At 43.0% G+C, this 11900-nt stretch overlaps 1 protein-coding gene across 3 annotated transcripts; it reads right to left on the bottom strand.

Moving 5' to 3' along the window:
• Window positions 1-294: 294 nt before the first annotated feature.
• On the bottom strand, window positions 295-6104 carry LOC121576912 (T-complex protein 11-like protein 1). 3 transcript variants are annotated; one of them, XM_041890495.1, is made up of 11 exons: window positions 5999-6104; window positions 5695-5803; window positions 4508-4655; window positions 4043-4175; window positions 3752-3872; window positions 2768-2988; window positions 2441-2577; window positions 2121-2284; window positions 1229-1410; window positions 877-1049; window positions 295-647 (listed from the first exon to the last, which is right to left on the bottom strand). In XM_041890495.1, the coding sequence occupies exons 3-11, from the start codon at window positions 4626-4628 to the stop codon at window positions 433-435; spliced, it is 1467 nt and encodes a 488-aa protein (XP_041746429.1). In that variant the 5' UTR covers window positions 4629-4655; window positions 5695-5803; window positions 5999-6104; the 3' UTR covers window positions 295-432. The 3 variants fall into 3 exon arrangements, with proteins under 3 accessions (XP_041746429.1, XP_041746430.1, XP_041746431.1); XM_041890496.1 differs by having other exon boundaries at window positions 5695-5755; XM_041890497.2 differs by lacking the exons at window positions 5695-5803; window positions 5999-6104 and adding an exon at window positions 4842-4946.
• Between the last annotated feature and the right edge of the window lie 5796 nt (window positions 6105-11900).

Genomic DNA, 11900 nt, shown 5'->3' with positions numbered 1-11900 from the left:
TCTGTTCTCACCTTTAACATCGAGGACCACTTTGGAAACGTGTATTAAGGAATACTTTTTAGTGTTATCCTGTGGGAATACATTTTACACTTGTTGTATATGTTTTTACCCAAATTCAAACTCAACGAGTAGCCAGTTACCAAATAGCTTCCAGATGCTACCACAGAACTCCTTATTTAATGCAAGTAAAAGAAAACATGCAGTTTTGCATTATGCCTTTTTTACTCGTTTGCTGTACAAATCCAGAAACAGATGTGCACTCATCATCAAATAAGTAACATGTGAATGCAACAGTGCTTGTATAAGTATTTTTATATCAATTATTACTGGCCTTGTACAATACTGGCATCATTATATTATCTTTAGCCATACAATGGAAAGCATGGATAACCTACAGTGATCCCATTTTATTTAACAGTTCAGTGTTAAAGCCTAGGTGTCATGACTTTCTCCTTCTTGCACAATCTCCTGAAGGATCTTTTGGTAGAAAGGGGAATAAACCAACTTGTTGAAGTGGACTAGACGGCCAAACTTCATGGCAATCTCTTCCAGCTCTTTGCTGACAGGAGCTAGGCCTCCTGGCAGGGTTGGAGCACTCCTGTGACTGGACTCGAGGAAGGCAAGCAGGTAGGTCTGGATGCGGGAGTCTGAGTAAGGAAAGAATGTTCATGCTCAGAGGGTTAAAGTGACACAGTAGCGCAACAAACTAGGTATGCTATCATCACAAGCAGATCATGTCATTGGCATGACCACACATGTAAACGATGATCAAAGAATAGACAGAAGATACAGACCCAAACTATATTTTGCACAGAACTTTATTGAGGGGAATTGGGGATGGCATTGGCAAAATACATTAAACTGTGGTTAGGTTACCTATAAGCTTGCGGATGGCGTTGTCTGGGAGAGTAACAGCCGAGATCTGGCCTTTCAGAATGTTCTGCCGGTTGGCGGAGAACGGGGAGAAGCCATGTTCAGACAGACATCCACTTAGTTCCACACACATCCTCTCTCCAATGGTAGCCAAGGCTTCATCTGCACTGAAAGACCTTCAGACCAAAGTTAAGGGTTGGGCGAGTTCATAAATTCACAAAATGAATGAGGGCTCTGGGTATTATGTATGACAAACACGAGTAGTCACTACGCCTAATGTAGTAGAACACGGTTATGAGTATATTCAAGTGTGTGTATGAGCATTCATACTGTGTGTGTTTAAATGTGTACTTACGGCATGTACATCTCTGTGAGCAGAACCCTGATGGTCCTCTTCAGTCTGTCCATAAGGCCTGGCAGGCCTGAGATGGCCTCCCCTGTGGTGTTGTACACTATGAGTAGCACAGACGCCACCCGAACCAGCTGCTCCAAGTCCTGCTGCATTTCCTGGAAACGCACCTGGTCCATGAGAAGAGTCTGGGACAAAGGAAAAAGACAGAGAGAACATATAAAAGTGATGATTTGATTTTGAATTTTAAGACCCCTTTAGGTATAAAAACAATATATTTGATAGAATATCAAATTTGGCCTTTACTACTATAGCCCATAAAAACGCATTGAATAAAACATTCATAAATGGAAAAGACAGTCAAAAAATAAATAATAAAGAATAAGGTTTTGAAGTGTCTGTCCTATATCTAGAAGATATAAGAAAGCTCAGGAAATATTGTTGGGTTTTTTGACATACAGTACTTAACCCCTTATTATTGTTGGCACAGAACTACCTCCATACTTCCATTCATTTGTATGGGTTACCTTCAGACAAGTCCTGTGGGGTCATATTAGTTTGTAGCCCAAATGGTTTGGACGCTACAGACAGAAGTTGGCACATAAGCGTTACAATTCGGACGCTACAGATGTTTTTGTGAGATGATCTGGATGTCTCATGGTCTGACAAACACCGCAGTAGCTCAGCCACCTTCCACCGCAGATGCGGAAGGCCAACATAGGCAAATGCGGTGGAATGAGACGCAGCAAAAAACGGATATCTCAAGCTTAAACTGATGGATTTTAGTGGGGATTCTTAAAATGTTGTTACTTAGATTGACGCACAGGTGCATCAATAGACTCTTAAGGATTATTAACCACTGTTAGGCCTGTATGAGGTGTGTGACAGACAAGCCTACCTCAGGGAAAGGATCAGAGGCGTGGTTCCACTTAAGCAGACGCAGGTAAGCATGGTTGTGCACAGTGAGAGGAGTAGGTGAACTACCCGCCCCACCCGCTTGTTCTTCATGAAGTACAGATTTAGCAGAGTCTTGAAGCCACTTCTCCGTAAAGTCTAAGGCGTCTGCAAAAGTCTGCATGTTACTCCACAAACATTTCCATTATCTACAGTAAGAGCCAGCACAACACAGCTTAAGTGGGATTTTGTTCAACCAGTGATGATTGAAGCATTAGTGATTAACAATGATCAGTTGTGAGACGCTAATGATGTCCTCCTTACTGGGTTGTTTTTCGACAAACTCCTGGAATTTCTTCCGTTCATACTCAACGGATTGCTGCAGGAGGTGGGGTCGGATGCTGCTGACTGCAAAATTGGCCATATCAAGTTTCATTTTATCCATCACTGGAAATATCGCCCTATGAGACAGAGTATGACCATTTTAAAGTAGTGACAGGGATGAAGACATTCCAAGCACAAATCTTAGTCAAATAAGGCCTTATGTTAGAATGACAAAAAGAGGGAGACATCAATTGTGTCACATGAACATATCTATCATTCAAAACATAACCCCATTCCAGCACTAAAAAGTATTGACTGCCAACTTACTTTAATAGAGGCACAAGGTCTGTGATTTCCCGAAGCTTCCTGATTTCCTCATCCCGGCTCGGAGCGCAGAGTGAACCCATCATACCAATGACAAACTCAACCACCTTACTGATGTCCAGAGCTCCGTTCTCTGCCTGCTGCTGGATCAGAGAGAGGTCTAGCACCTCCTCAATTCGCCCCCTCAACCGACCATGTCCCGGAAGCAGAAAGGACAGCAGAGTCTACAGTGGTAGAGAGAATGACCTTTTAATGAAAATTGCTCTTCTGAATGATAAAACATAGATGCGGTAAAGAGGTCAATGGAACTCGACCAAAACATGTTTCAAGTTTTAATGTCACATGCACAAGCACAGTGAAATGCCTATCTTGCAAACTCAAAACCCAACAATGCAATAATCAATAACAATGTATTACTAGAAGAAGAAAAAAACTAGAGAAATAAGAATAAAAAATATGTAAACACGTGGGGGGAAAGATGCCGAGGGGGAAATATCATGAATATCCTCATTGCTCTCCAGCAAAATTAGCCTACATGTAGGTTATTGTTTATATGTGTCTTTCACACTTGAGATAAACATCTGAGTGTAATGCTTCTATGGATTTCAACCCCAATACATATTCATGTCATCGTCACCAATCAACTGCATTACAGTTAAAAAACGACTTTGAATACCACCACTGATTTCTCTATGCTAGCTATGCTACCAGCTTATATGAACGGGAGTTAGCATTTAGCAGTCACTTCTTCTAAACCTGAAAATGGACTACTAAATGTTATGCAGCGAAAATATATCCAAATCGGACTTTAGTAACCACATTGTGGGCCTGATACGATACATCAATCGTGACGGATTTGACGAATATCTACTTTGTTAGATCAGAATTGTTGAATGTATGCCAATCAGGCGTCATTCTTCTGTCCCCCACGGTCTGCAGTCCATAGACCTCTTTACTGCATCTATGGCCTAGCAACAGCTGTCTTACCTCTTTGATCTCAGCAAGAAGTTTGATGGCGTGATTATATGATGGCGGGTTCTCACTCAGTTGTGCCTCCAGAATGTCCCAGAATGCTTTATGCATAATTTCCTTCACTATTTTTTCGAAACTGGGAGCACAGCAAGAATAATCATTTAAATGGAAATACAAAATGTGAAAATAGCATATTTATAAAACGTGGATGCTAGCATCAGTACATCAGGTCTTACAATTGTGCATGGCACAGCAATCAGAATACATAGTGACTGCCACTTCTATAAGACTATCCATTGAGCTCACCTTCCTTCTGCTGGCTCTGAGGGCTTCACCTGGAAGTCAGTATTCACTACGATCTCATGGGCCAGGGCCATGTTGGTCACACCTTTAGCCGTCTCCATGAGCTCCTCCACTGACACAAACCTTGGTGGGCTGGCTGTGAAACAGGGGTGCAACGGCAACAGGTTATGCAGCTCTAAAACAGGATGTGGACCAACTTATACTTAAATGACATCTGTTAGTTCTGGACTTCAAGCCTTCAAATAGTACACCTGATTTTGAACCATTGAGGCAGCTAGGTTGTGGCTAGATGCATAAATTGTCAAAATCATACTTTTTTTGTCGTTTCAGGGAGAATGTTATTATTTTAACTAACCCTAAACCTAACCATTGTCCTAACCTTAACCCAATTCTCCTAACCTGCTACAAAAAGTAAAATCTGTTTGTAGCTGTATACCATCTAGTTCTCACCCTATAGGTGCTACTCACATTGTGGGGTGTTCCCTCTGTGAGGACTAGGTGTGCCTCTCCGGACACTCTTACTATGGGACTGTTCAGAGGAGTCAGTCCTGTCCTCTCCACCCCCAGGTTTGTCAGAGTCCTTGGGCATGTTGCTCCTCTCACTTCAGTCCAGGGACTGAAACATTTAAGTTTGGATAAATTAGGATAAGAAACATTTCAGTTGTGTGATGCCTGACCACTAGCCTCTACGAATCAGAGAGTGGAAGACTCCTCTCTAGTTTCTAACATGTATGCTCACTTTTTGTGAACAGTCCCATCACAAGTCAGACTGTTGAATAAACTTCACTTGAACGTACTTTACCTGTTGTCCGCTGATTTTGTCCTTATGTAGGAGGTAATCTGAGCCAAAATAGCCACAGAGTACTGTTATTAACACTACTTTCAGTATGGTGGTCTGTACTTCGGTTTGTATTTTCAATGCTGCTGCAATTCGGACACGATTTGCACAATATGTCAACAATAGCTGAGTTTAACCAAATCACAGACCAAACGTTGTCCCACACAATCAGCTGACAAATTTCACAATCACTTACAGCTGATTGCAAGGGAAGAGCTTTGGTCGACAACGTTTGGTTACATTCAGCTATTGTTTACATATTGTGCATCACGTGAAATGCATCAGGAGATGGAAAATACAAGCAAGCAACAGAACCTGGCGCCGCAAAAACTCGGGTAAACAACACTTTCCTGTGGTTACCCTATCTCCACTTCCTTCCTCCAAAACGACCAACAGCATGGACAACGGATAAAATACCTTTAAATATCACTGTATTCAACATTCTGACTTGTAGAGACAGACTATTGCGTTTTTTTTTACTTGTAGAGACAGACTATTGCGTTTTTTTTTACGGTGACTTCTTTCAGACTGATAGCATGGAGTAACCAGATAACCTGACCACAACACATGCATTAAGACAATTTAAAGAAGCCAGTACATCGCACCATCCTACTGGTGTGATTGCAAACAAAAACAATCAGAGCTCATTTGGCTTCAGATCATATGATCACTGGCGCATAACAAACAATGCACAGTTCTGTCAGGGCTAAACCAATGGTGATTTCAATGACATCACCGAGTCTTTATATCTCGACAGCAGACATAGCCTAACTTACATGAGCAAGCAAGCAAAACACTATTATTGTGAGCAACATACCGTATACTGGTTAGCTAGCTAGCTGGCAGGGTAGATTCTTTCGGTCAGACTTTCGCCAGACCTGAAATGAATGGACAGTGGAGTGATGGAGTAGTTGTCTCTCTGCTGGCTGGCAACAACAAAACAATAACGTGTGACACAGCGATTCGTTACATACTGCCAGACTTTCATCTGGCTGCTAGGCTAACTATAGCTTCGATGCAACTAGGAGAGTTTTGACAGCACAATGTAACAACTATCTTGGTTGCATGGAAGCTAGGCTAGGTAGTGTTACATGTAAAACAACGATAATCAATTTGGTTACCTAATCAAAGTGTACTTCTGGCATGGTGAATTAAGTTACATAGCTAGCTAAATGCGTTGTTGATCTCTGGTGAAAATGAAGAACGTCTTCCGGCATTGGGTGGGGCCAAAGTGACGTCAAACTTCGACCACTCTCGTCGTGACGTCACTGCTAAATTAATTCTCAGATGGGAGATGGCTACAATATTTATGACTGCAATGTGTCCCTCAACACAAAAACACGGAAACTTAAAGACAAATAAGACTGACGCAATCAGAGTTCTCCCACTTGAGTTAAATTAAAATACCATTGGTCTCCATGTATTAAAATAATTAGATTATTTAAATGTAATTCATAATGCATGTTTACAAAGTTTGTCCTAGCAGGCCTATACAAACATGTACAAAGTGTGATCTTTTGACAAAATTGACACTGGCTACACACTGACAGCAAACATAGAATCCCCAAAATTCTGAACAAATACAGTGGGGAAAAAATGTATTTAGTCAGCCACCAATTGTGCAAGTTCTCCCACTTAAAAAGATGAGAGAGGCCTGTAATTTTCATCATAGGTACACGTCAACTATGACAGACAAAATGAGAAAAAGAAATCCAGAAAATCACATTGTAGGATTTTTAATGAATTTATTTGCATATTATGGTGGAAAATAAGTATTTGGTCAATAACAAAAGTTTCTCAATACTTTGTTATATACCCTTTGTTGGCAATGACACAGGTCAAACGTTTTCTGTAAGTCTTCACAAGGTTTTCACACACTGTTGCTGGTATTTTGGCCCATTCCTCCATGCAGATCTACTCTAGAGCAGTGATGTTTTGGGGCTGTCGCTGGGCAACACGGACTTTCAACTCCCTCCAAAGATTTTCTATGGGGTTGAGATCTGGAGACTGGCTAGGCCACTCCAGGACCTTGAAATGCTTCTTACGAAGCCACTCCTTCGTTGCCCGGGCGGTGTGTTTGGGATCATTGTCATGCTGAAAGACCCAGCCACGTTTCATCTTCAATGCCCTTGCTGATGGAAGGAGGGTTTCACTCAAAATCTCACGATACATGGCCCCATTCATTCTTTCCTTTACACGGATCAGTCGTCCTGGCCCCTTTGCAGAAAAACAGCCCCAAAGCATGATGTTTCCACCCCCATGCTTCACAGTAAGTATGGTGTTCTTTGGATGCAACTCAGCATTCTTTGTCCTCCAAACACGACGAGTTGAGTTTTTACCAAAAAGTTATATTTTGGTTTCATCTGACCATATGACATTCTCCCAATCCTCTTCTGGATCATCCAAATGCACTCTAGCAAACTTCAGACGGGCCTGGACATGTACTGGCTTAAGCAGGGGGACATGTCTTGCACTGCAGGATTTGAGTCCCTGGCGGCGTAGTGTGTTACTGATGGTAGGCTTTGTTACTTTGGTCCCAGCTCTCTGCAGGTCATTCACTAGGTCCCACCGTGTGGTTCTGGGATTTTTGCTCACCGTTCTTGTGATCATTTTGACCCCACGGGGTGAGATCTTGCGTGGAGCCCCAGATCGAGGGAGATTATCAGTGGTCTTGTATGTCTTCCATTTCCTAATAATTGCTCCCACAGTTGATTTATTCAAACCAAGCTGCTTACCTATTGCAGATTCAGTCTTCCCAGCCTGCAGGTCTACAATTTTGTTTCTGGTGTCCTTTGACAGCTCTTTGGTCTTGGCCATAGTGGAGTTTGGAGTGTGACTGTTTGAGGTTGTGGACAGGTGTCTTTTATACTGATAACAAGTTCAAACAGGTGCCATTAATACAGGTAACGAGTGGAGGACAGAGGAGCCTCTTAAAGAAGAAGTTACAGGTCTGTGAGAGCCAGAAATCTTGCTTGTTTTTAGGTGACCAAATACTTATTTTCCACCCTAATTTGCAAATAAATTCATTAAAAATCCTACAATGTGATTTTCTGGATTTTTTTCCCACAATTTGTCTGTCATAGTTGACGTGTACCTATGATGAAAATGACAGGCCTCTCTCATCTTTTTAAGTGGGAGAACTTGCACAATTGGTGGCTGACTAAATACTTTTTTCCCCCACTGTATTTCTGGGTGGCCTTAGTAAAATTGACTGAGGAGGCATTTCTTCTCTTTGGTGGAGTACTTTGGATCAGTGGAGGCTGGTGGGTGCAGTTCCAGGCATAAGCGACATAAGCGGTTGCTTAGGGGCCATGGCCGCTAGGTGGCCCCTGACCAAAATAAATAAATATACACTGAATAAAATTATAAACTCAACATGTAAAGTGTTGGTCCCATGTTTCATTAGCTGAAATAAAAGATCCCAGAAATTTTCCATATGCACAAAAAGCTTATTTCTCTCAAATTCTGTGCACAAATGTGTTTACATCCCTCTTAGTGAGCATTTCCCCTTTGCCAAGATAAATGTATTTTTTATTTTACCCTTATTTTACCAGGTAAGTTGACTGAGAACACATTCTCATTTGCAGCAATGACCTGGGGAATAGTTACAGAGGAGGGGGATGAATGAGCCAATTAGAAGTTGAGGATGATTAGGTGGCCATGATGGTATGAGAGCCAGATTGGGAATTAAGCCAGGACACCGGGGTTAATGGCACGTTCAAAACAACTGGGAGCTCGCAACTCGGAAATCTCCGACTTCCGACTTCAGTGTGTTCAAAACAACTGGGAACTCAGAAAAAAACAAGCTCTGACTGGGAAAAATCGATTTGAATTGTCATCCAACTTGGAATTCCAACTCAGGAACTCGGGCCTCTTTCTAGAGCTCCGACTTTCCGACCTGAAGATCACTGACGTCATGATTTGACCTTGTATTTTTCAGAGTTCCTAAACTACAGGGAACTCGGAAAAATACAAGGTCAAATCATGACGTCAGTGATCTTCAGGTCGGAAAGTCAGAGCTCTAGAAAGAGGCCCAAGTTCTCGAGTTGGAATTCCGAGTTGGATGACAATTCAAATCGATTTTTCCCAGTCGGAGCTTGTTTTTTCCCCAGAGAGTTAAGACACCCAAATATCCCATCCGAAAAACGGCACCCTACACAAGGCAATGTCCCCAATCACTGCCCTGGGGCATTGAGATATTTTTTTTGACCAGAGGAAAGTGCCTCCTACTAGCCCTCCAACACCACTTCCAGCAGCATCTGGTCTCCCATCCAGGGACCAATCCTGCTTAGCTTCAGAGGCAAGCCAGCAGTGGGACGCAGGGTGGTATGCTGCTGAAACTCGGTAGGCATGGGCTCTCCAACCATGTTCCTGCAGCTACCCAGTGCTTAATTTGGGAAACCAAGTGAAATCTGTTCGGGAACATCGATGGTAAAATGTTTTCGCAACTAAACATGTTTCACTAAACTGTTGACAGCCCTTCTGCATGCTCGAGAAAGGAATAAGGGAGAGAGAGGATGAGATGGAAACGCATGGTGGTGAGATATTCTGTATAGCTAAAGGTAATGTGCCACCCAATTAATTATGAAAATATAAACAATTCCCTATTACTAGGCTTTTCAAAATCCAATACAAATTCAGTATAATTGTAGGCTACCTGTAAGCTGCCCTGCACAATCAACGAACCAACAGCATCGCCTAGGGCTACACATTCTCTCCCAGACTCATGGATAGACATTTTGGAGCTTAGCATAAGCTAACCAGTCCATCCAGTATGCATAATAATACAGTCCACACTCAAAGGCGGTTACAAACATTTGTTTAATTTTGGAGTATAAGCTAGCCCATTTATGTACCAAAGACATCTTAAATCAGTTTATTTTATGTTTTTCTGCCATGCAGTGAAGTGAGTTTTAAAAGCAGGATACTGTTTTGATAAGTGTTTGATGTGATTTTCGATATAATTTGCATTGATGTCAGAGTGGTTAGAGGGACAATAGAGCCCTGAGTACCAGGCCATTAGCTCAGGTCATTAGTGAGATGGGTACTACCAAAGCATGTCCAGAGTGCATAAGAGGAGATTACGTGACTCAAGGTCATGTGGAATTTTACTGCAGTCATGACTCATGACTGCTGATGTGACAGTAATACAGTCACCCCAACAGCCCTATGCACAACCGAAGAATTTTGTCAGAAACTGTCAGAAACCGTCTCAGGGAAGCTCATCTGCGTGCTCGTCGTCCTCACCAGGGTCTTAACCTAACTGCAGTTCGGCATCGTAACCGACTTCAGTGGGCAAAGTGTGCTCTTCACAGATGAATGCCGGTTTCAACTGTACCGGGCAGATGGCCCAGTGTACCGTTGTGTGGCCGAGCGGTTTGCTGATGTCAACGTTGCCCCATGGTGGTGGTGGGGTTATGGTATGGGCAGGCATAAGCTACGGACAATGAACACAATTGCATTTTATCGATGGCAATTTGAATGCACAGAGATACCGTGACGAGATCCTGAGGCCCATTGTTGTGCCATTCATCCGCCGCCATCACCTCATGTTTCAGCATGATAATGCACGGCCCCATGTCACAAGGATCTGTACACAATTCCTGGAAGCTGAAAATGTCCCAGTTCTTCCATGGCCTGCATACTCACTAGACATGTCACCCATTGAGCATGTTTGGGATGCTCTGGATCAATGCGTATGACAGCATGTTCCAGTTCCCGCCAATATCCAGCCATTGAAGACTAGTGGGACAACATTCCACAGGCCACAATCAACAGCCTGATCAACTATATGCGAAGGAGATACAGTGCATTAGGAAAGTATTCAGACCCCTTTCCACATTTTGTTACGTTACAGCCTTATTCTAAAATGGATTAAATTGTTTTTTTCCCTCATCAATCTACGCACAATACCCGATAATGATGAAGAAAAAACAGGTTTTTAGAAATTTTTGCAAATGTATATATAAAAAAAACTGGAAATATCACATTTACATAAGTATTCTGTCCCTTTACTCAGTAATTTGTTGAAGCACCTTTGGCAGCGATTACAGGCTCGAGTCTTCTTGGGTATGACGCTACAAGCTTGCCACACCTGTATTTGGGGAGTTTCTCCCATTCTTCTCTGCAGATCCTCTCAGGCTCTGTCAGGTTGGATGGGGAGCGTCGCTGCACAGCTATTTTCAGGTCTCTCCAGAGATGTTCGATTGGGTTCAAGTCCGGGCTTTGGCTGGGCCACCCAAGGACTGTCAGACTTGTCCCGAAGCCACTCCTGCATTGTCTTGGCTGTGTGCTTAGGGTCGTTGTCCTTTTGGAAGGTGAACCTTCGCCCCAATCTGCAGTCCTGAGCATTCTGGAGCAGGTTTTCATTGAGAATCTCTCTGTACTTTACTCCATTCATATTTTTCTCGATCCTGACCAGTCTCCCAGTCCCTGCTGCTGAAAAACATCCCTACAGCATGATGATGCCACCACCATCCACATTAGGGATGGTTTCAGGTTTCCTCCAGACGTGACGCTTGGCATTCAGGCCAAATAGTTCAATCTTGGTTTCTTCAGACCAGAGAATCTTATTTTTCATGGTCTGAGTCCTTTAGGTGCCTTTTGGCAAACTTTAAGCGGGCTGTCATGTGTCTTTTACTGAGGAGTGGCTTCCGTCTGGCCACTCTACCATAAAGGCCTGATTGGAGGAGTGCTGCAGGGATGGTTGTCCTTCTGGAAGGTTCTCCCATCTCCACAGAGAAACTCTGGAGCTCTGTCAGAGTGACCATCGGGTTCTTGGTCACCTCCCTGACCAAGGCCCTTCTCCCCCGATTGCTCAGTTTGGCCGGGCTGCCAGCTCTAGGAAGAGTCTTGGTGATTCCAAACTTCTTATATTTAAGAATGATGAGGCCACTGTGTTCTTGTGGACCTTCAATGCTGCAGAAAATGTTTGGGACTGTTTCCCAGATCTGTGCCTCGACACAATCCTGTCTCGGAGCTCTACGGACAATTCCTTCGACCTCATGGCTTTTGCACTGACAT

Source organism: Coregonus clupeaformis, unplaced genomic scaffold (genome assembly GCF_020615455.1).
Source record: "Coregonus clupeaformis isolate EN_2021a unplaced genomic scaffold, ASM2061545v1 scaf0491, whole genome shotgun sequence".
Taxonomy (NCBI): domain Eukaryota; kingdom Metazoa; phylum Chordata; class Actinopteri; order Salmoniformes; family Salmonidae; genus Coregonus; species Coregonus clupeaformis.
This window is presented reverse-complemented; position numbering and strand designations above follow the sequence as displayed.

Bases quoted from the DNA above. Each gene is read 5' to 3' on its own strand.
- LOC121576912 (XM_041890495.1), bottom strand. From the start codon at position 4,628: ATGCCCAAGGACTCTGACAAACCTGGGGGTGGAGAGGACAGGACTGAC. The intron at 2,989-3,751 runs GTAAGACAGCTG...CTACCACTGTAG, and splicing joins TTCTTGCTGAGATCAAAGAG to ACTCTGCTGTCCTTTCTGCT. The intron at 1,411-2,120 runs GTAGGCTTGTCT...CCTTTGTCCCAG, and splicing joins CCTCTGATCCTTTCCCTGAG to ACTCTTCTCATGGACCAGGT.